Source organism: Ctenopharyngodon idella, chromosome 21 (assembly GCF_019924925.1).
Source record: "Ctenopharyngodon idella isolate HZGC_01 chromosome 21, HZGC01, whole genome shotgun sequence".
Taxonomy (NCBI): Eukaryota; Metazoa; Chordata; class Actinopteri; order Cypriniformes; family Xenocyprididae; genus Ctenopharyngodon; species Ctenopharyngodon idella.
In genome coordinates, this window is record NC_067240.1 from 13,321,728 (window position 1) to 13,342,966 (window position 21,239).

A 21,239-nucleotide genomic window follows, 5' to 3' on the forward strand; every position below is an offset into this window, starting at 1 on the left:
GAAAGAAGTGAAGTTATGCCACCCCTTTCCCCCTACTGTTACTTTGATTTATCTGACAGAGAAATTATTTTCTTTTCTCCAGGGCATTGTTGATCACAGCATGCAAGAAAATAGCTCAAAAAATAAAAGAGAGTGTCTTTACAGTAGATTTGCCCTTTATAAAGTTGTTTAAACGATTTCCCAGGAGTTGCAATGCCCCATCAACAAAGTCAGCTCACTCTGTTACTGATATCTCTTCCATGAAAACAGTACATCAAAGACAGAGATCCCCAGACTCTCCCACAACCCCTCTGTACTGAGCAGTGAGCCTCGTTCCTTGAGGATCTGTTTCTTTCAACAGCCTAAATGAACCAAAACATCTCCTTGTCAACAATCTCACCGAGAAACTCCATCCACTCAGCAGAGGTTTTGTCAATCTGCACCCAGAAGGTTGGTTTACAAAGATTCTGGCCCATCATCATCGTTCCTTCGGCTAAACCTAAATCCTTTTTTGTTGTTTGTTGACTTTGTTTATTTTCAAAGACAATCGATGAACCAAGCAATGAATCCTCTCTCTAGTTAGACACAGGTGAGTTTAGTTTTTCAATGTGAGGGATTGCCTATTGGAAAATAATGTTCCGTGGAGACTCCGGAAATTTATGAACATCTTTATTGAATGTTTTCTTCATCTGCTGTAATGTGTGCCAGTGTTTCACCTTACTGTTTGGACTAGAAATATTCTAAAAGCAAATTTTCCTGCTAACTCATTCTTTCACCATTTGTTAATTTGGAAAAGAAGAAAAACATTGAAGGAAAACTGGGCACACGGTCTCACCTGGCAGTGAGAGAGGTACTATTTATGAGGTACTCCAAGTGATTAAAAAATTCAAGAAGGACTTACTCACTTGTTGACTGACAACTTTATGATGATGAATAACTTAATTCTGATGTATATCCCACAGTTCTTTCTAATGTGTGACAGGGGATCGATAAAGTTTCATTTTTTCTCTCTGGCTGGATGTTTGTCTCTGTATTAAAGTAAAAATGTAGGATGAGCAAAGCAGGGTCTGACTACAGTATAGAGATCCTTTTAGAGTCTTTTGAACAAATTAAAGTCTTGTGTTGTAAATTTATCTGTAGTTTATGGCATTTAGATGAAGATATAAACATAGCCTTGTTTGGAGCAATAAATAGCATTACTTAGAAAAAGTTCTAAGTAAGAATGTATTGATGTGTGTGTGTACACACTGATGAGCCAAAACATTATGACCATAGGCCTAATACTCTGTTGGTCATCCGCATGCCACCAAACAGCACCGACCTGCCAAGACATGGACTCTACAAGACTCCTAAAGGTGTCCTGTGGTATCTCCCACCAAGACATTAGCAGCGGATCCTTCAAGTCCTGTAGGTTGAGATGTGGAGCCACTGTGGATCAAAATTGTTGGCCCAGCACATCCCACAGATACTCAATCAGATTGAGATCTGGGGAATTTGTAGGCCAGGGCAACACCTTGAACTCTTCATCATGTTCCTTAAACCATTCCTGAACAATGTGTGCAGGGTGCAGCATCCTGCTGAAATAGGCCACTTCCACCAGGGAATACCATTGCATTGAAGGGGTGTGCCTAGTTTGCAAAGTTTAGGTATGTGGCACGTGTCAAGTTTACATCCACATGAATGGTTTTTCGAATGCATTGAGATTTCAAGCAAAACATTGCACAGAGCATCGCACTCCCTCTACCAGCTGTCGTCGTCTCACAGTGCATCCTGGTGCCATCACTTCCACAGGTAAATGGCGCATATGTACATGATGTAAAAGAATACGAGACTCATCGGACCAGGCGATCTTCTTCCACTCCTCCAAGGTCCAGTTCCGACTTTCACGTGCCCATTGGACAGGAGTCATCATAGGCACTCTGATTGGTCTACGGCTATGCAGCCCCATATAAAACAGAGTGAGCTGTGTGTTGACACATTCCTCCCATAATCATCTGTGGTTGGTTCAGACCAGACTGGATAGCCTTTGTTGCCCTTGTGCATCAATGGGTCTTGGACGCCCAACCCCCTGTCACCGATTTAAAGGTTTGTCGCTCCTTGGACCACTGTCTATAGGTTCTCACCACCACTGACCTTTCAGAGCTATGACCCAGTGGTCTGACAATATAAGTTTGGCCCTTGCCAAAGTCTCTCAGGTCTTTACTCTTGCCCATACTGCATCCAACACATTGTCTACAATAACTTATTGTTCACTAATCATCTCATCTACTCAGAACTTGACATGTGACCTTGTTAGAAATTTTTTTTTTTTTTGCTTCACCTGTGAGTGGTCATTATGTTTTGGCTCATCAGATGTGTATTTATGGCATCACAATGGATATAAACATCAGAGAGTCATGATAAATAGCTTTATTTAGAAAGTTTTTAAAAAATAATGTTTTATTAACAAAGTTCGGGAGGAGCACGTTCAGATAATCTAACCAATAGTGTGAGAGGTGGCATATATGGAGATGACTTACCTGGGTTCACCAACAGTTTTCTAGCATCCCACCTCCACCCCAGCTCCTCACTCTCGATTCTTCCTATCCCAGCAAGGGATGGGGGGATCATCTAGGTTTGGGCCAAATTCTGAGCCTATGTAAGTGGCTATGTAAGTGTGAACCAGTGAATGTATCAATGTGTGTGTATATACAGGTATGTATGCATATACATATTATCTATATTTTTATGTTTTATGACTTAATAAAATTATAAGATGGATATAAACATCATAGAACCACAAGAATAGCCATCATTTTATCTAATTTAGAGATATTTGAATTTGCAACACTACTTATGACCTTTGACTTGGCCATTCTATTAATAAAATGTAAGCAAAAAAAAAAAAAAAAACAGTGTCATGGAAAAAAATAGCCTAATTAAGAAAAAAAAGTGTCTAATTTACAGATATTTTCGTTAGATAGCAACAAAAGCCTTTAAACCTGTTACTAGGCAAGCTTCCCTCAAAGAGGTTTTGTGTCTCTAATGGTGTGATGCCATGGTAACATTCAAATGGTAATGTATCCTGAACTCAAGTGATAATGCAGTTGATCTAGTCTTCATCTTGCTCCAGAGGTTGTCCTGGAACCAGAACAAATGGGCATACTTTAAAACACTTGAGATGTAATTGCTCAAACCTGTCGTTTCAAACTCTGTAAAGTGTTTTGCCATTTATCAAGTATTACGTGCCTGAAAGATTTTTCTAAACACTTTAATGTTTAGTATATTTTACCCCTTGAAAAATATATTTTTCACTCTTGTGTTCTTAAAACCGGGAAGCACATCGAGGGTGTTGCCTGCCCCAGGAATGTTGCATGAGTCCTCAAGGACCCTTAAAAGAGGAGGCTTGGTGCACTCTCTTTTGTACCAACACGTCCTGACTTAACTCCCTCATTGCAGAGCACACTATAGTTTATTCAAGTAAATACACTACAGTATTTCATAAGCTGCAGTTTTAAACATTTCCTAGACAAGTAACATAGAACAGCACCCCTCTGAAAATAAATCATGCGCTTAATTTCATCATAAAGCATGCCAGTACCCAGCACTTATGCACAGAAGAGTTGCAGGGAATGAAGAGTGTCTAATGCCGGCTGGAAGGACCGAGGAGCTGTTTATCCATTTGTTTTCATTCATGCTCTCAGTCTCATATTTGTGTTCAACCCCATCACTCAATGTGAAGTATTCTTTTTATTCTCATTCTTTTATTTTGGATTCAATAAACAAGTCTTTTATTTTATAAATACAGAGCGCAAGATCAAAAACTAAACGTTTGCTGTCTGGGCTGACTATGGGTTTTTCTTTGATTAGTAAGCAAACCCCAAATTACTTCAGTCTTCACTCAACACTGGCATATTAGTGAAGTCCTGAAGTGGGATCCAGTGTCCAAATCCATGTAGCCATAGATTAATTTCCATTACAATGGTCGCAGAGGGCAGACATTGATAGGATAAAACCAAACCAAACCAAAAGTTATATAAACCGTGGCAGAGTTTACTTTGACCATTTAGCAAGCTGTTTCCCATGAAGTGTCTTTGGAATGGCGACTTGGAAGGAACCGTGTTTTTGACTCTTCTATTGTCTTCATGTCACTTTGACCAATGGTTGGTAAAGAATACACTATAAATACCACATTGTTTTTGATGCTGGAACCGGGCTTTGCCACATTGTCCAGAATAGCTAAACAAACATAATAAATGCTCATTTTTAGTTTAGTTAATTTTTTGTTGTTGTTGTTTAAATTGCTTTTTAAAAAAAATACTTCAGAAAGTGTTCCAGCTGTGGTCTTTATGGGTCATCATATTTGCTCTGTAAAACTAGTTATGACTTTTCACTTTGAGGCAGTCATGGCCTAATGGTTAGAAAGTCAGATTGGTTACCGGAAGGTTGTGGGTTTGATTCTCAATACTGGCAGGAAATGACTGATGTGTCCTTGAGCAAGGCACAATCACTGGGTGCCACAGCGAAAATGGCTGCCCACTGCTCCGTGTGTGTGTGTGTGTTCTTGTATACATGGTTTATGAGGACACAAACGTGTATAATGTCATGGGTATTACAATGTAAACATGGTTTATGAGGACACTTCCTGTGTCCTTGTAAACCAAATGGCTTAAATAACATACATCATACACTCAAAAAATGCAGACAGTTTTCTGTTAGGGGTAGGGGTAGTGTAGGGGGATAGAATGTACAGTTTGTACAGTATAAAAACTATTATGTCTATGGAGAGTCCCCATAAACCACATATACAAGTATGTGTCTGCGTGTGTGTGTTTACTACTCACTACTCCTAATGTGTGTGCACTAACTTGGATGGGTTAAATGCAGAGAACAAATTCTGAGAATGGGTTACCATACTTGGCCTTCTTGTCACTTTCACTTTTGACCTTTCAGTATGTTTGTAATATATTACTCATATCTACAAATTTAGTACATTTTCTACAATTTTTAATATATTTTAGTAATATTGCAAATTTAGGTCAGACTTCACAAATCACAAATTAAATAGATGGTTAAAAAGTATTAGTATATAATATACTGATTTAGATTTTTTATTTTTTTTTTATCATGAATGAGTCTTGACCTTTCTCTTTTGGCCTTTCAGCATGTTTGTAATCTATTAATCTGCTAACTACTAATTTTCTAAGCATGAACTAAAATTGTAGCTTTAAGAAGTACAGTGTTCATAAATTAATAGCAGAAGGAATTGTCTTAAAATACATGAGATATTGAATATGAAAAGTTGTTTCCCAAAGTTCTTCAATATCAATCAATCAATCAATCAATCAATCGACTGGAACAAATATGAGTATAACACCACTACATGCCACACTTAAGACGAGAAGACCATGTCAACTATAAATTGTCCTATATCGCCACCTTCTGGTTACTCTCTGATCAAAAAGAGACATTTTTTTTATCCAAGCAATGTCTAAAACCAGACATACCACACACACAATTTTCTAAATGTTGAAACCAAATAAAATAACAACAACAACAACAAAAAAGAAATGTCCACGACAACAATTTTGTTATATTTGTGTCCACGAAGCACACGTGTGTCCTCGGTTCCTACATTTAGATATTTGATGCATGACCTATTTGTCAACACATTCTCACTCTATTTGTCCATCATGAAAACATACAAGGACAACAATGAATCTAAAACAGTCATTAAAACCTCATCTCACCAACGCTTCTTAAAAGACCCAAACCATTTGAGTCTTTCCTTAAATAGATTTTTTTTTTTTTTTTTTTTTTACAGCATTATGAAGTTATATTCCATGATTCAAACAATAAATAAATCTGTTTGGATTAAGATCTGAAAGGACAAAGGAATGACATATGACTTTGACTCTGGAGAGCTGACTGAAAAAGTGGTAAGTGAAAAGAGAAAACTAAACGGCACAAAGGCAGACAACATCTCTACTGCCATGATGGATGTGCTGGTAATGAGCCTTTCAGCCCACAACACTGGAAACAACAGGTGGAGATAAATGTGAGGCAGACATAGATGATAGGTTGTTGTTGAGAATGGCAAGAGAAAATTAACGGGACAAACGAGACAGAAGTGAATATATTTTAGTGATATTACAAATGTAGGTCTAGAAGGGAGGTTTTTACAAATTACATTTTAATAGATGGTTAAAAAAATAATAGTGCATAATATAGTGATATAGATTTTTTATCGGGATGACTGAGAGGAACGCAGAATGACAAAATGAAAAGGAAATTGTTTGAAATAAAACAGCTTATTTTTTAAATAATAATGTAGTTTCATTATAAATGAATTGCAACAGAAAAAAACAAACAAAAAAAAAAAGCAGAAGAAACATACAGACAGAAATCAATATCAAAACAAATCATTTCCATTGTTTATTTTAAGAATTATTAAGAATTCACAAGGGTAGCATCTGACTGTAATTATAGTTCAGACATATTGTGCATACAGTAAAAAGAAAATTTATGAAACAACTGTTTTAAAATCTAAAAGCAGTTTAAATTTAAATCCATGTAATTAAACTGTAATTGCACTTATCAATTACTAACAAATGTGAAGCGCCTGACCTGGAAAGTAAGAGTCTTTATCTATGAATTCCCATTTCTTACCCTCATAGTTTTGTATTTAATACTTATATTCATTTATATAAGTTGGCCTGGCTGCATCACAGATTTGAGTTCATTTCACAGCATTTGTCCTGAGCCTCTTCTACACACAAATAAATAACTTGCAGATGAGAGTATTAATCAAATACAAATTCAATTCTGTGCTTCAGTAGTGGTAGAGGTCTTTGCATCAGAGTGTTCAAGATACTTTAAAGCTGTGCTAAAGGTCTTGATTTGACTAGTCCTCTCGTAGATATGCATCTGGGATGTCCTCATCCCCCACTCCAGTGCTGTGGTTTTGAATCCTCTCACTGTTCTCAGCTTTAGAGTCTTTGAGTTCTCTCTCAGCCTCCTGCATCAGCTGTTGAAAATGTTCCACCTGTGACTGTGCGACCTGTAGACTGCTCTGTGCGGTCACAGAAGCTTGGTCAGCCCCTGGAGAGGACAAACAGGGTTAGGCTATTACAATGTGTGGCTAAAAGCGCAATCCAACAAATGACCACTAAGTGGCAGTAAGTGCCAAATGTAAATGAGTCCCTACACTAAGTCAATGCTTCTTAAACCTGTCCTGGACCGGACCCCGCACCACTTTTGTTTGCCTCCCTCATCTAACACACCTGATTCAACTAATCAGCACAGACTGCATTACTGTGTCCAAAATCAAATACTTCCCAATGCAAAAAACAGTACGCCAACAGAGTAGTATGTCCGAATACATAGTATTCGAAAAACAGTAGGTTAAAAGTCCCAAGATGACCTACTACTTGAAACTACAAATTGAAATGTAGTACTTGCACAGACAGTATGCAATTTCAGATGCACCACAAGACTTGGATTGGGTGTGTCTGATGAGGGAGACATCCAAAATTTGCAATGGTCCCCAGGACAGCTTTGAGAAGCACTGAATGAAATCATACTTATTTCAAAGTAGTAAACAGTTTATTTGTATTTATAGTTATAATTGTAATAATATTTAATAATATTTCTGTTTTTACTGTATTTTTTTTTAATCAAATAAGTGCAGTCTAACACTGCAAAAAAGTGTTAACATGCAATTGTTACCTTAAAGAACAGGTTTTTTTTTTTATTTAATTTTTTTTATTTTTTTATATGATTTAAATTAATTTTGTTGTTATAAATTTATGCATTTAGGTTGATTCAGCACTATTATATAATATTTTTTACTTAAATACAACCGTTAAGATGTTATCAATAAGGTTACCATTTTTAGCATGTGAAACTTCTTTCAAAAACATTACAAAAATCTTACTGAGCCAACTTTTGAAAAGTAGTGTATATAATATAATATAATATAATATACGTTTTATTTTTTTATTCATTTAAATATAAACCAAACATTCTGATGTTCATAAAGAATTGTTAAATGAAATAAAAAAAATGTTCTGTTAAACAGTGTTAACTTAATAATCTTAAAGAGTTAGTTCACCCAAAAACAAAAATTCTGTTATTAATTATTCACCATCATGTCTTTCCAAACCCATAAGACATTCGTTCATCTTCGGAACGCAAATGAAGATTTCCAATGCGTGTTCAAGCAACAACGTCTGCGTCGTGGTGCTCTTGTTGAAGATCATTATTTTGTAAATAAAGTGGTAAATTATGTTTATTTGCACAAACAAAGCTTTTGCGTCGCTTCATAAAATTATGGTTAAACCACTGGAGTCACGTGGTTACTTTTATGATGTTTTTGCTACTTTCTGGGACTTGAAAGTGGCAGTTGCGTAGGCTGTCAATGGAGGGACAGAATGCTCTCAGATTTCATTAAAAAAGATCTTCATTTGTGCTCCGAGGATGGACGAAATTCTTGCAGGTTTGGAACGACATAAGGGTGAGTAATTCATGACAGAATTTTCATTTTTGAAAGAACTAACCCTTTAAACACCTACTAAAGAAAATGAGCCCTACCTGCATTGAAGGCTGCATCTGTTGCTAGCTTTGAGAGATTGATGGCAGTCATCCAGCAGGATTCAAATTGTTTGTAATCCTTTCTCTTGTCAATTACCTTGTTGAAAAATGCAATCAATTTCATTAAAAGTTAAGTTATATTAATAATTTATTATACCATAATGTCAGAAAAACACAACTACCATTAAATACTGTAAAGGATAACTCTAATTCGAAAGCTTGTGAACATTAACTCCCTGTGTTTTTCCAAATCATTACCTCCTGACGATGGCCAAGGATGACCTGCCAGATAGCATTCTCCTCCGCAGGAGAAAGTCTGCCGATAGAAGCCATATAGCGCTTGTGTAATGTCACAAGACTGTTTACAGCCTATAGAAGACAAGAATTTTGGATGTTGTTTTTACGAACTTTTTTTAATCGTGAAAACGAAAGCATCAATCCACTGTTCAAATAGTTGTGATTACCTTAACATAAACTGTGATGGAGTCCAGCAGCGCTAAAGTAGTTTGTGAGACAAAAGTATTAGTACTGTCAGTGACCAGAGACGCTGCTCTCCGTACCAGATCTTTATGAGACAGATTTTCTGGTTTCTAAACAAGACAAAGAAAACGGAGTAGTTAAAGAGGTTTTTCAGATACCAATTTAGAAGAAAATAACACTATAGAGGTTTAATGGCAGACTGTAATGTCACTATATGGTGAAGACTGAGCTTATAAATATTAATTAAATGTGTTGACAATACTAGGTCATCTTCCAAGCCGTTCAGTCATGCCATCTAATTAATATACATGAGATAAGCCTTCACCTTGGTAGGCCACTATTAATAAATCGACCTGTGCAGATGTGATAAAATGAATAATATCCTCTATCAGAATGATGCTATCTTTTGAATTCTGTATTTGTTTATTAAATATTAGCAGCTATATCAAACAGTCCATTTTCCAATCACATTGTGATGGTGCAGACCTGGATGAAAGGAACAGCACACAGAGCACCTGTGACACTCAGCGTCTTCCAGTTCTTCCTGATGAGTGTGGGCAGCACAGCCAGTCTGCGACTGCTCTGACAGGAGCTTCTGTTCATCAAGGAAGCAGCACAGCTACACAAAACAATGACAAACAAAGTTCATGCCAGGAACAATTGAACATGCATAATTCAGGCACTCAGTTCAAGGACAACACTATACAAGACAGTTTGAACACATGAGGCTAAAGTAGGTTATTAAATAAAATATTTTAGAAAGTTAAAATAAGAAATACAGGCAGCAATCTACTACACTTGCCAAAACATCTGCTATGATTACACTGCATATGTTTATGTAACGGCAACTACTGTTCAATTATTTATTACTGTACAGAAACCACAAATACACTACAGCTACGTTTCATGAAATTAAACAATCTTCAAGAACGAGACAGCTAAAAACATAATACAACCTCAGTCCAGCAGCGAACAATCTCCTTCTGTAAGCCGCCATACTTGTTGAGATGAAGAAATGAAGAGATGAAGAAATGACAGTCTCCCTCTGTCGGTGTTGACAGAGAAGTGCGCCCTGAAGATGACTGAAGCGAATGACGCACTTTATACACTTTTTAATAATAATGCAAATGATACTATGTTAAGCCTATAGAGGCTTGCTCATTTTTACACACATTTTATTAAATGTTATTAAATGTTTAGTCAAATATTTGTTAAGCTAATGGTGCGCATTGCAAGAACCAATATTACTGAATTTTGATAGTGATCTAGAAGCCTCTATTATGGGCTATATTTGCATTCAGTTTCATTTTCTCTCTCTTTGGAAGTCATAACTGCCACAACCAGGTCTGTAAGCACACTTCTTTCATCAAGGCCAAGCAGAATGTCATGACATTTCTATATAAGCTTGATCCTGTTTTTCAGGTACTGTTTGTGTTTTCTGGCTTGTTCGTTGTAACCTTATCAGCTCTTTCATATGACCTGAATAACATCGACATGACAATATGTTGTTTCTCTTTCAGCCTAAAATAGTTTACATGCAATTTTATGATTTAGGCTATAAATACAAAATGAAGGGAGATTTTTTTTTTTTTTTTTTTTTTTTTTTTACATTTTAGTTAATAATAATAACCCTGAAGGGAAACACAGATGTTTTTAGTTAGTTTTTAGTTAGTTAGTTGTCAAATTAATTTCAGAAAGTTACAAGCCTTCAGAAGAAGTGCATGTGTTTTTTTCCGATGATTTTTTTGATGACTCACAGATTAGAATTAGAACTCTGTTGGACGTCCCCATCTGCAGCCACACTCAACCCAAGTCTGAATATGAGTGAGTCATGTTCAGATGTCATTTCTATTGATCATAATAAGTGGTTATGACTCAAGAGTTCTCTAAGATTAACCTCTCATTAAGAAAAGTGTTTGTGTTTGTGAAGAATTCAGACCTTTAAGACTATTAGTGAACCTCTGTTGAAATGTAGTTGTCTCTGTTATTCTTTATGGAAATACCTATTCCCAAACAATCATATAAGGAAAAAAAAATTGTTTGTCAGTCTAAAAAAGTATAAATAATTAATGCGATCACTAACTTTAAAGTGTAGGGGAGTTCCATTGGGGGTGTTTGTCGTGATACCCGAGAGCTTTAAAGTCACGAAAGACGCACTTCCTTTTTTAAAAACTCACAGAAGGGAAATATAATGATGTTATTTGAATATAGTGCAATGACGTCTCTTAAAGGTCATCATGATCTTTTTTGTAATGCTAGATCTTACCAAATCTTTCTGGCAAAGGACAAATAACAAAAAGACAGAAAGATAAGCATTTCATTCCACATAAACACTTTATTTTGTTCCTTGCATGTTCCTTGCATTTTCAAGTGAATCAGTGAATGAATAGGCCATTACTCACGTCAGAGATCATTTAGATGTTAATTCTGTCCAAAACAGAATAAAATGACTATAATCTAAATGACAACTTTAATATTGTTCATGTCACATGACCAGAAAGAGTGCAAAAATGTAGTCCTTTACAAAAATGAGCAATTACAAAACATTTTTTCCCAACAGATTGTCAAAAAAGTTTAGCATGTCTAAATGCGTGCATATTTCATAACAGGTCAGTTGTTTTAGTCTGATTCAACTGCAGTGTATCTTTACAGCAAATTATACAACATTTTATCTCATATTATTATCTCCATGTCCAGGAACATATCCAATATATTTAAATATGGTACTAAAAGAAGTGCTAATTTTTTAACCATGGCTACTAAACGTTTTGATCTATTATAACTGGTTTGACTTTACCTTTACCAAGTGTGAAGTAGTATTTAAATAAACAGCTGAAGGCCTGGTCTCTCAGGCCATATATAAGAGGACTTAGACATTTAGGGAAAATTATAAACACTAAAAAGCAAAAATACATTACATTTATTGCAGTCGTAGGGTCAGTATAAACATAAATAGGTTCTTGGATAACTCCAACTAAAATGGATGATGCCCCAAGACCCAGCTGTATTAGATGCAACAGAACAGTCTTGTTGGCTTTTTTGGCTGATGCCTTATCACAGGCAGCTGTTTTAGCCACAGCTGCTATAGAAGCATAAGTAAAGATAATAACAAAACACACAGAGACGAAAAATATACATGTGAAAGCTATATCGAGTTTCTTATATATCTGCAGTCTAAAAAGAGTAGTTCTTGAACAGAACAAAGGCATTGCTGTGTTTGTAGAATCAATGGAATAGAAAATAATCACCTCAGACAGGGACTGAAACAAACCCATGATCCAAACAACACCGAAAGCTAAGTGAGTTCTTTCAAAATTGGTGATTTCTGCATGTCTGAGAGGGATGCAGATGGCCACATACCTCTCCAGTGACATCAAAGCCAGATTTAAAGTAGAGACCTGAAAAAGAGCTGTTGCAGCATTGAGAAGAACAAGACAGACATTTTTCATAATTAAAATCCTACTGACAGCACATATATACAACAGTAAATTCATAAAGAGATTGAGCGTATCGACCCAAAGCATGTGACCAAAGAGAATGTAGCGGGATGCCTCCTGAAAAACAGTCTTTTTCCTCAAAGTGAAGAGCATTACCCCATTGACATAAAGGAAAATAACACATGGGGTCACAAACAAAAATGCCTTCATTGGTGCATCTTGATCCAAAATCAACAGAGTCTGAGTGAGGTTCGATTTAGAAGCATTAAAATTAGACATTTTCAAACATGAAGATCAAATTAACCACAGATGCTGCTATTGAACACTGAATAGAATAATACTGCAAAGTCCTTGTAACTGCAAATCTACAGTACACGCTTCCCTCACAGATGTTGTTGAAGGCACAGATGTCAGAGCATCACATTTTAAATACCATCAGACGGAATCCCAATGGATGCATGGTTGTGTGTGTGCGTCAGAAAGCACACCACAAAAGCACACACTAATTTAGATTGTGCATTTCATATTAATTGCCTGACTATAAATATAGCATAGCACAAGTTTTGTTGTGTTGTAATGGGCAATAGGGCTATTTCATTTTTTTTTTTTTTAATTTAAACATTTAAATGGTGGCTGTCATAAAACATGACAGATTTATTCAAACTTACATTAAAACACTAAAGAACAGGTTAAGTAGAAATACAATGAATATGCAATATAGTGCATTTATCAAATTTCTCCTCTAAATTAATTTTTCTAGCTGACTATCGAGTTTTTGGTAGTGCTGTCAATCAAAGAAAGTGGATCCATCCACATCCATCCATCATAAACGTACTCCACACCGGGGCTCCGGGGGGGTTAATAAAGGCCTTCTGAAGCGAAGCAATGCATTTGTGCAAAAAAATTATGTTATGAAGTAAAATATCTAGCTTCAGATGGCATCTTTGATAATTTAAACTTCGTAATTGATTACCAATAATTGATAATTTACACTTGTGTGAACGATTTGTCTCCAATTTCAGGCATTTTTGCTAAACCTGCCAACGAATGAAAATCGGGGCTAAAATTGTGCAGTCTGCCTCCCTCTAGTGCTCTCCAAAGCCACGCCTCCTCCAAAACACATGAATGCACACAGCCAGAGAAGAATCTGCAAAGAGAATGACTGCATTAAATTACCTCATGTTTCAAAGCACATAACATTACAATAATAATAAACGTAAACAACTTATAGAGCTCGGACTTGTACCACCTGACTGCTGCAGATTCATTTCGCCATTGATAGTGTTGCCAGAGAAACACATAAATTGAGTCTGAAGACATAAAAAAAGCTATCACTGGGATGTACCTTTTTAAAAGGTATTTGTTACAAAGGTAGCGTGAAGGCGCCATCTAATGGCCATTGGTACATGTGCCGGAAGAGATTGCGCACAAGAAAAACAGCTGCGCTGGCAACGGAAAGACTATTTCAGAAGTCGCGATGCAGTGTTTGGGTTGATTATTAATAACTGTGTGCATCCATTTGATAAAAGTGAGTTATAAATTTTTCAATTACTTGTTTAAGATTGATTATATATGCAATTATCTAGAAATAATCGAGTATTTGGGTCATAAATCTACTCAATAGAGATGATAAGTCATGTCATGTCGTTAGCAAAGGATGAACTTCATTGTAGAATGCTTATGCACATTGTTTGCAAGAGATTTAAGTGTTTTTGTATTATTGAAAGAGATATATTATTATTTGTTCTGTACAAATTAATAGTTTAAGAAATGGTGACAAGTTGTGATTCAGCCTGGTTAAGCTGTTGTATTGTGCTAGACATGATAGATAGACATCAATAATAGTGCTTTATATAATTTTTATTACTGTTTTGTTTATTTGCAGCCACACACACAACATGCTCATTAAAAGGGTGGTTCAGTGTTTTTTTCTAGGCTTGATTGTGTTTATGAGACGCAGTTTAACGTGTATTAATGCTTCATTTAAAAAAAAAAACACTGTATTTTTCATATATTTTACCTTTATTCTACACCGCTGTTTCCATTGTCAATTGAACGACTGGTTTGACTTCCTGGTTCTATGATGCCACTCCCTCCGAAATACGCAATGTGCTCAGATTGGTTAGCTGGCCCAGTGTATTGTGATTCGCTGAAGCGTCCAGAAATGACACGCCCCTTACCATTAGTTATTACATGTGCTTCAGTGGAAATGTAAATAATGGCGTCTATATTGTCGTATCAAATTGAGCCCGAATCAGACCCAGATAGCAATAATGATGAAGAGGGTCAAGCAGAACCTCTGCAAGCACGGTTTTTAAAGGACGTTTATGAATGGTATGGTATTTCCTTTTGTACTTGTGTCAAAGTGCTTAGATATGCTGTCACTTGTAAATGTTACTGCTGTTTGTTAGCTTTCAGTATACGGTTTTATTCTGATTAAAGCTTTACTGTAGCTGAATACATGACTGAGTAGTAGCATTTTTGTAAAGGTATCATTAAATTTATAGCATGAACAACTGTTTGTCCATGAACATAGAAGTTTGTTGGTGTTTGTTGGCATTTGTTGGAGAAGCACCTGTGGTCCTTTCTGTAATGATGGGTCGACAGAATGGGGATCCATTTGCAGCTTTTATTAAGGTAAGTACAAATGCAGACAGGGTAGAGGCAAATACGTGAACAGGGGCAGGCAATGGTCGAGGCAGGTGGCAAGCAAACACAGTCCAGTAAACAGGCAGAGATCAGGGTAGGCGGCAAACAAACACAGTCCAGTAAACAGGCAGAGATCAGGGCAGGCGGCAGAGAATCACAGAGGGTAAACAGTCCAAATGGCAACAGAGTAACAATCCACAGAAAAACGCTCAGAAATGATCACCGGGGCAAATCAAGACTTCGCAAAGTGTGTGTGCATGAGTGTGGCTTAAATAGTGTGAGTGTGATGTGGTGCAGGTGTGTGCGCAATCAGTCCCAGGAATGAGGGCTGATGGGAAACGTAGTCCGAATGGTGGAAAGTCAATATTCAGGTGACGGCTCCCTCCGGTGGTGCGGAGGAGGCACGGGATCCACATTCGTGACAGAGACCCCCCCACCCCCCCACCGCGAGCGGCTCCAGACGCGAGGAGGCGGACGCTGGGGTCTACCACGTGGTCGAGGGGCAGGTCTCTCCGGATGCGTCCGATGAAACTCTACAGTGAGTGAGGGGTCCAGGATATCATCCGCATTGACCCAGGATCGCTCCTCCGGGCCGTACCCCTCCCAGTTGACTAGGTATTGTAGTCTCCCACCCCGGCGCCTGGAATCGAGTAGCTCTCGAAGCCTCCTCGCCTTCCATCAAGGGTGGGGGGTTGGATGGCTCCCCGGACCAGGGAAAGAGTGGTGGTTGAAAGCCCAACACACATTGGAAGGGTGTTATACCAGTTGCAGGTTTCTGAAGAGAATTTTGGGTGTATTCAGCCCACAGCAGATAGCGGCTCCAGTCCGATTGATTCTGTTGACAGTACGTGCGTAGGAATCTGGTGAGTTCTTGGTTCATGCGTTCGGTTCGTCCGTTAGATTCGGGGTGATATCCTGATGTGAGGCTGATGTTAATGTTTAACTGTTTGAAGAAAGCTGCCCATACCCAGGACGTGAACTGTGGGCCTCTGTCTGAGACAATGTCTTCTGGCAGGCCATAGAAACGAAATACGTAGTTGCACAGGATCTCTGTGGTCTCAAAGGCTGTGGGTAGCTTGGGGAGTGGTATGAGTCGGCAAGCCTTGGAAAATCGATCAATGACCGTGAGAATGGCGGTATGGCCACGGGACTCAGGAAGGTCGGTGACAAAGTCAATAGCTATGTGGGACCAGGGACGTTGAGGAATGGGTAGAGGCTGTAGCAGACCGGCAAGTGCTTGATGGGGAGTCTTCGAAGTCTCGGCAAGCAGTGCAGTTCTTTATGAATTGGGTGGTGTCCGATACCATGGTGTCCCACCAGAACCGGTTTTGTAACAGATGGAGTGTGGCAGTGATTCCCGGATGGCCAGAACTGGGAAGATCGTGAACTTGGTGCAGTAATCGATTGCGGAGGTTTGCGGGTACAAATGTGTGATCTGGTGGGCATTCTGGTGGTGGTGCAGACTGTTCATTGAGTTGAGTGATTTCGGTCATGACGTCCCACTGCACGGGAGCAACCAGAAGCTTGTCGGGGATGATGTTCTCCTCGTTTTCCGTTCTCTCTACCCCCTCCGTTTGGCGAGACAATGCATCAGCTTTGGTGTTTCTTGATCCTGGTTGGTAAGTTACTGTGAACTGAAAGCGGGTGAAGAACATGGCCCATCTAGCTTGCCTGGGGTTTAGACGTTTGGCAGAACGGAGGTATTCAAGGTTCTTGTGGTCAGTGAGTATGGTGAACGGATGTTGGGCTCCCTCCAGCCAATGACGCCACTCCTCCAATGCCGCCTTCATCGCTAATAACTCCCGGTTGCCTACATCGTAGTTACGCTCTGCTGCTGATAACTTTCTGGAGTAGAATGCACATAGGAACATGTGCAGATGCTGCGGAGGAGGCACAGGAGCCACATTCGTGACACTCTCTCTCAAACAGTATTAATATATACATTTTAGGTATATTTATATGTACCTTTAAGGTACTAATATCCACCTTAATAAGGTACAAATGTGTACTGGGGTACTGCCCCAATGACAGCCTTTGTACCTTTTTTTCTGCATATCTATATTTTAAATGTTGCCACAAAATCTGAATGATGTAAATCAAATAACATCATGTCCTTATTATGGAAGCTTGTTTCCACAATGGAATAAAAAAATAAATAAAAAAGTAATTGTGACTTTTTATTTCACAATTCTGACTTTATTCCCAGGACTTGAAAATTAAATAAAGTCAGAATTGTGAGATAAAAAGTCACAATTACTTTTTAATTTTTTTTTAAATTCCATGGAAGAAACATCTTTTCTCATACACATTACATTCAATGAGGTTAAATATATATGACTTTAATACATTTATCAGTATGTATGCATGTGTGTGTATATGCAGGGTCTTGATGAATTCACATTACAGTATGTCCACCTCTACAAATTTAATCAAAACAAATCATAGGGCCAAATAAAATGATTGATGGATGAATAGGTTGTGCAGATTGCATCGGAAAGGAGGTACAGCAGAGCAGTCATGTCAAACAGTATATGGATAAACTCTATTAAGAGACATGGACAAGAAAAAAAAAGCAAAACTGAGTTAAAAGATGAAATCAAAAACTGTGCATGTATTGTTACAGACCACTGCAATAATCAACCAGTATTTGTAAAAGACAGTAAAACGATAAGCTGTAAAAGATTGCACAAACACATCATATGAGTTTTTGTTTATGAACAAATGATGGACATAATGCCTATAAAATGTTTTAACTGTTGCACATTTATTAGTCTGATTTCATAGATTTACAGAAAGTTTGGAGGCTTAAAGTCTCATTTCAGCTACTGTGAATTCATTGACAGTGTGATAAAAGCAGTTGTCATAATGTATAAGATTAAATGGACAACAAACATTTTACATCCCATATCTGTGGTTACTGCACTGGAAAACATTGTGACAAGTGTGGTTTAGTGTGATTGTTAAATATATGCTTGAATGATTTTCCACAAGTCAGTCATTTTTGTGTGGTTCATCTCCAATATCTCATCGTCAGACACAAATTCATATTTTAAAATTGTAGAGAAATATATTTTTGTATCTTAATAATAAAAGACCATTATCAACTTAAGCCTTTTAGATAACATTTAAATACCATCAGTTATGTAGTATCTATTTTTTCTCTCCCTAAATGCATCTCTGTATTACAACTATTTTGCTTTTTGAGACCAAATGTAAAGTAGTATTTAAATAAACAGCTGAAAGCCTGGTCTCTCAGACCATATATAAGTGGACTTAGACATTTAGGGAAAATCATAAACGTTACAAAGCAAAAATACATTACATGTAATGATGTCATATAGTCAGTATAAACATAAATGACTTCTTGAATAACTCCAACTAAAATGGATGCAGCACAGAGACCCAGCTGTATTAGATGCAACAGAACAGTCTTGTTGGCTTTTTTGGCTGACATTTTATCACAGGAGGCTGTTTTAGCCACAGCTGCTATAGAAGCATAAGAAAAGATAATAACAAAACACACAGATACAAAAAATACACAAGTGAAACCTATATCAAGTTGCTTATAGACCTGTAGCCTGAAGAGAGTAGTTTTTGAGCAGAACAAATGCATTGCTGTGTTTGTATCCATGGAACAAAATATAATAATCTGAGACAGGGATTTAATCCAGCTTAACATCCAAACAACACCAATGGCCATGTTAGTTCTTCCGTAGGTGGTGATTTCTGCATGTCTGAGAGGGATGCAGATGGCCACATACCTCTCCAGTGACATCAAAGCCAGATTTAATATAGAGACCTGATAGAGAGCTGTTGCAGCAACAAGAAGGATAAGGCAGAAAATTTTCATAACAAAAAGCCTACAAACAGCCAACACAAACAACAGTACACTCATAACAAGATTGAGCGTATCGACCCAAAGCATGTGACCAAACAAAATGTAGCGAGATGCCTCCTGAAAAATAGTCTTTTTCCTCAAAGTGAAGATCATGACTCCATTGACATACAGGAAAATAACACATGAGGACACAGACAAAAATGTTTTCAAATCTCGATCCACTGGTGATATAGTCTGAGTGATGTTAGATTTAGAATCATTAAAATTAGACATATTCAATAAAAAAGACAATAAATGCTGTTATAAACACTGAATAATATGGCGATCTAGAAAGTCTTTGTAACTGCAAATCTCCAGGCTTGTGTCACCTCTGTTGTTGAAGGTACAGAGAATGATCAGAGAGTATCACACTTTAAATATCTGTAAAGCATCTGTCATGAACTACGTATGGAATCCCAGTGGCTGGTTTGTGTGTGTCAAAATGACTGTGGAAAAAAAAAAGTAACCCTTGGTGTGTTTTCCCGCAATAAGTGCCTGAATAACAGCATCAAGTATAGCAAATCCCAGTGGTTTATGTTTCCTTGTGAGTTTTTGTGGAAATGTCTTTAATTCTTGAATTTATAAGACAGTCTGTGCATTTACCTCAGACTCTGTACTACCTATTTTTAAAAACACAGTAAGGCAAAACATTTCTCTGATCTTGCAGCTGGGAAAAGCTGATTGTGTGGACGCTGGTCAGTTAATGACAGATGGTCAGTTCATTTCTAATACATACAAATATTATTTACGTCTTTTAGTTTGTCAAAAGATTTAAAATGCAGTTTTTCAAGAGTGCACATGTGCCCTACTGAGAAAGACCATGGACGAGGAGTGGGCAGCTACTCATTTCTCTATGATGCAGTCCATCTCTACCCTGCTCCAGCTACACCGTAGTAGGCGAAAATAAATAAATAGTGATGCCCACAGGCAATCTACTTCTATTGTCAGCACTTCTAACACGGATCATACTAAAAGAGGCCTATTAGACTACCCATCCAAAGGGAAGTGTATATCCCTACTTCAAAACCCAACAAATAGTTGGGGAGGGAGATAGACGAAGTAGAGAGATGTTTGCAGACTGACCACGATAATTTCGTTTACCCTGCATCAACCTTAAGGAGGTACCTGTCTAGGGGAAAGTATTTAGCATTTTCCGCCCATAACAACTCTCATCTACCAAGCAACCCACCCACTGGAGAGCATACAATTTTACTATAGACTCTACCAAGGGGGAGAATAAGAAAATGAGAAAATCGTATGCTCTCGCGATCTACCATCCTAACTCTTATTTGTTAGCTGTAACCCTGGAAAAAGATCCAAGCATGACTGGCCTATGCAGCAAGAGAGAGATGCCAAGGCAATCTAGCTCTGCTCACAGACCCACTGACAAATGCTACTCCAAATCTTGGAGGAGCAAATGAAGGGGGCTGGATGTCCTTGGAAATACGGCTGCCCTCCAATGGCTTAACTGAAAGTATCCTGCGAATACATTGTCACGGTTCATGGATTCACTTACTCACCCTCGTGTGTTGTTGTGTGTGTGTGTGTTGGGTGTGAGTGAATGATTGTGTGGGCGTCACCCATTATGGTCTGATTGCGATCTGTTGCCAGCCGTGTCTTGTTAGTGGTTGTTATATATTGTGCATGTCTTTATGTGGTCTTTGTCAGTTCGTTGCAGGCTGTTCCCGGTGTCGTGTTCTCTGTGTGTTGCTTCCTGGTTTTTGGATTCTGGACTTTCATTGTGTGCCCTGTTTTCTGGGTTGGATTATCCTTGTTCTCTGATACCCGCTGTAGCCCTGCGCCACCCGGTGCCACGCCACTCCGCACGCCTCCGTTCTGCACGCCACAGCCTCTGCCTCAACTGACCCTTGGAGTGAAGTTATTGTACAGCGTTTTCCTGTCAATAAATATTGTTATTCTTGCACTTGGATCCTCTGTCTGTGTTCATTCCCTGACATACATGCACAAAGAAACAGGCAACAGAGAAAATCGAGGGAGCGAGGGTCTGTCCATATAAACTTCCCTCATCCACTTCACGAAGTGGAACGCACTTCAAAATGGTGGCAGGGATTCCCCCGATAGGAAGTGCTTAGGGAATTTCGCGAGTGTGTGTCTAAAACTGGAGTGGAACGCAGCCTTGGTCCTTGTCTAGTCCTCGTTTGCTTGAGTGTGTTCACCTGTTCCTCATGTGCTTTGCTCCCTTTATATTGTGCTCCTTTCCCTCATGTTGTTGCTGGTTTTTTGTG

At 38.0% G+C, this 21,239-nt stretch overlaps 3 protein-coding genes and 1 long non-coding RNA gene across 4 annotated transcripts; 1 reads left to right on the plus strand and 3 right to left on the minus strand.

Annotated features, from left to right (window-relative positions):
* Positions 1 to 6,370: 6,370 nt before the first annotated feature.
* diablob (diablo, IAP-binding mitochondrial protein b) lies at positions 6,371 to 10,145 on the minus strand. The gene is made up of 6 exons (XM_051878409.1): positions 9,987 to 10,145; positions 9,517 to 9,649; positions 9,015 to 9,140; positions 8,809 to 8,919; positions 8,551 to 8,647; positions 6,371 to 7,059 (listed from the first exon to the last, which is right to left on the minus strand). Exons 1-6 carry the CDS (start codon positions 10,025 to 10,027, stop codon positions 6,863 to 6,865), a joined length of 705 nt encoding a protein of 234 aa, XP_051734369.1. The 5' UTR covers positions 10,028 to 10,145; the 3' UTR covers positions 6,371 to 6,862.
* Positions 10,146 to 10,287: 142 nt separating this feature from the next.
* On the plus strand, positions 10,288 to 20,917 carry LOC127504063 (uncharacterized). Its single transcript, XR_007927285.1, has 2 exons — positions 10,288 to 10,452; positions 20,662 to 20,917. It is a non-coding gene; the product is annotated as an uncharacterized LOC127504063 (long non-coding RNA).
* LOC127504061 (odorant receptor 131-2-like) lies at positions 10,641 to 17,226 on the minus strand. The gene has a single exon (XM_051878408.1). The coding sequence runs from the start codon at positions 12,744 to 12,746 to the stop codon at positions 11,790 to 11,792; it is 957 nt and encodes a 318-aa protein (XP_051734368.1). The 5' UTR covers positions 12,747 to 17,226; the 3' UTR covers positions 10,641 to 11,789.
* On the minus strand, positions 17,369 to 20,672 carry LOC127504060 (odorant receptor 131-2-like). Its single transcript, XM_051878407.1, has one exon. The coding sequence runs from the start codon at positions 19,225 to 19,227 to the stop codon at positions 18,256 to 18,258; it is 972 nt and encodes a 323-aa protein (XP_051734367.1). The 5' UTR covers positions 19,228 to 20,672; the 3' UTR covers positions 17,369 to 18,255.
* Positions 20,918 to 21,239: the final 322 nt, after the last annotated feature.

Coding starts and splice junctions, on each gene's coding strand:
- diablob (XM_051878409.1), bottom strand. CDS start 10,027: ATGGCGGCTTACAGAAGGAGATTGTTCGCTGCTGGACTGAG. Junction 8,920..9,014: donor CCATCACAGTTTATGTTAAG/GTAATCACAACT, acceptor TGTCTTCTATAG/GCTGTAAACAGTCTTGTGAC. Junction 7,060..8,550: donor AGATGCAGCCTTCAATGCAG/GTAGGGCTCATT, acceptor TGTCCTCTCCAG/GGGCTGACCAAGCTTCTGTG.
- LOC127504061 (XM_051878408.1), bottom strand. CDS start 12,746: ATGTCTAATTTTAATGCTTCTAAATCGAACCTCACTCAGACTCTGTTG.
- LOC127504060 (XM_051878407.1), bottom strand. CDS start 19,227: ATGTCTAATTTTAATGATTCTAAATCTAACATCACTCAGACTATATCA.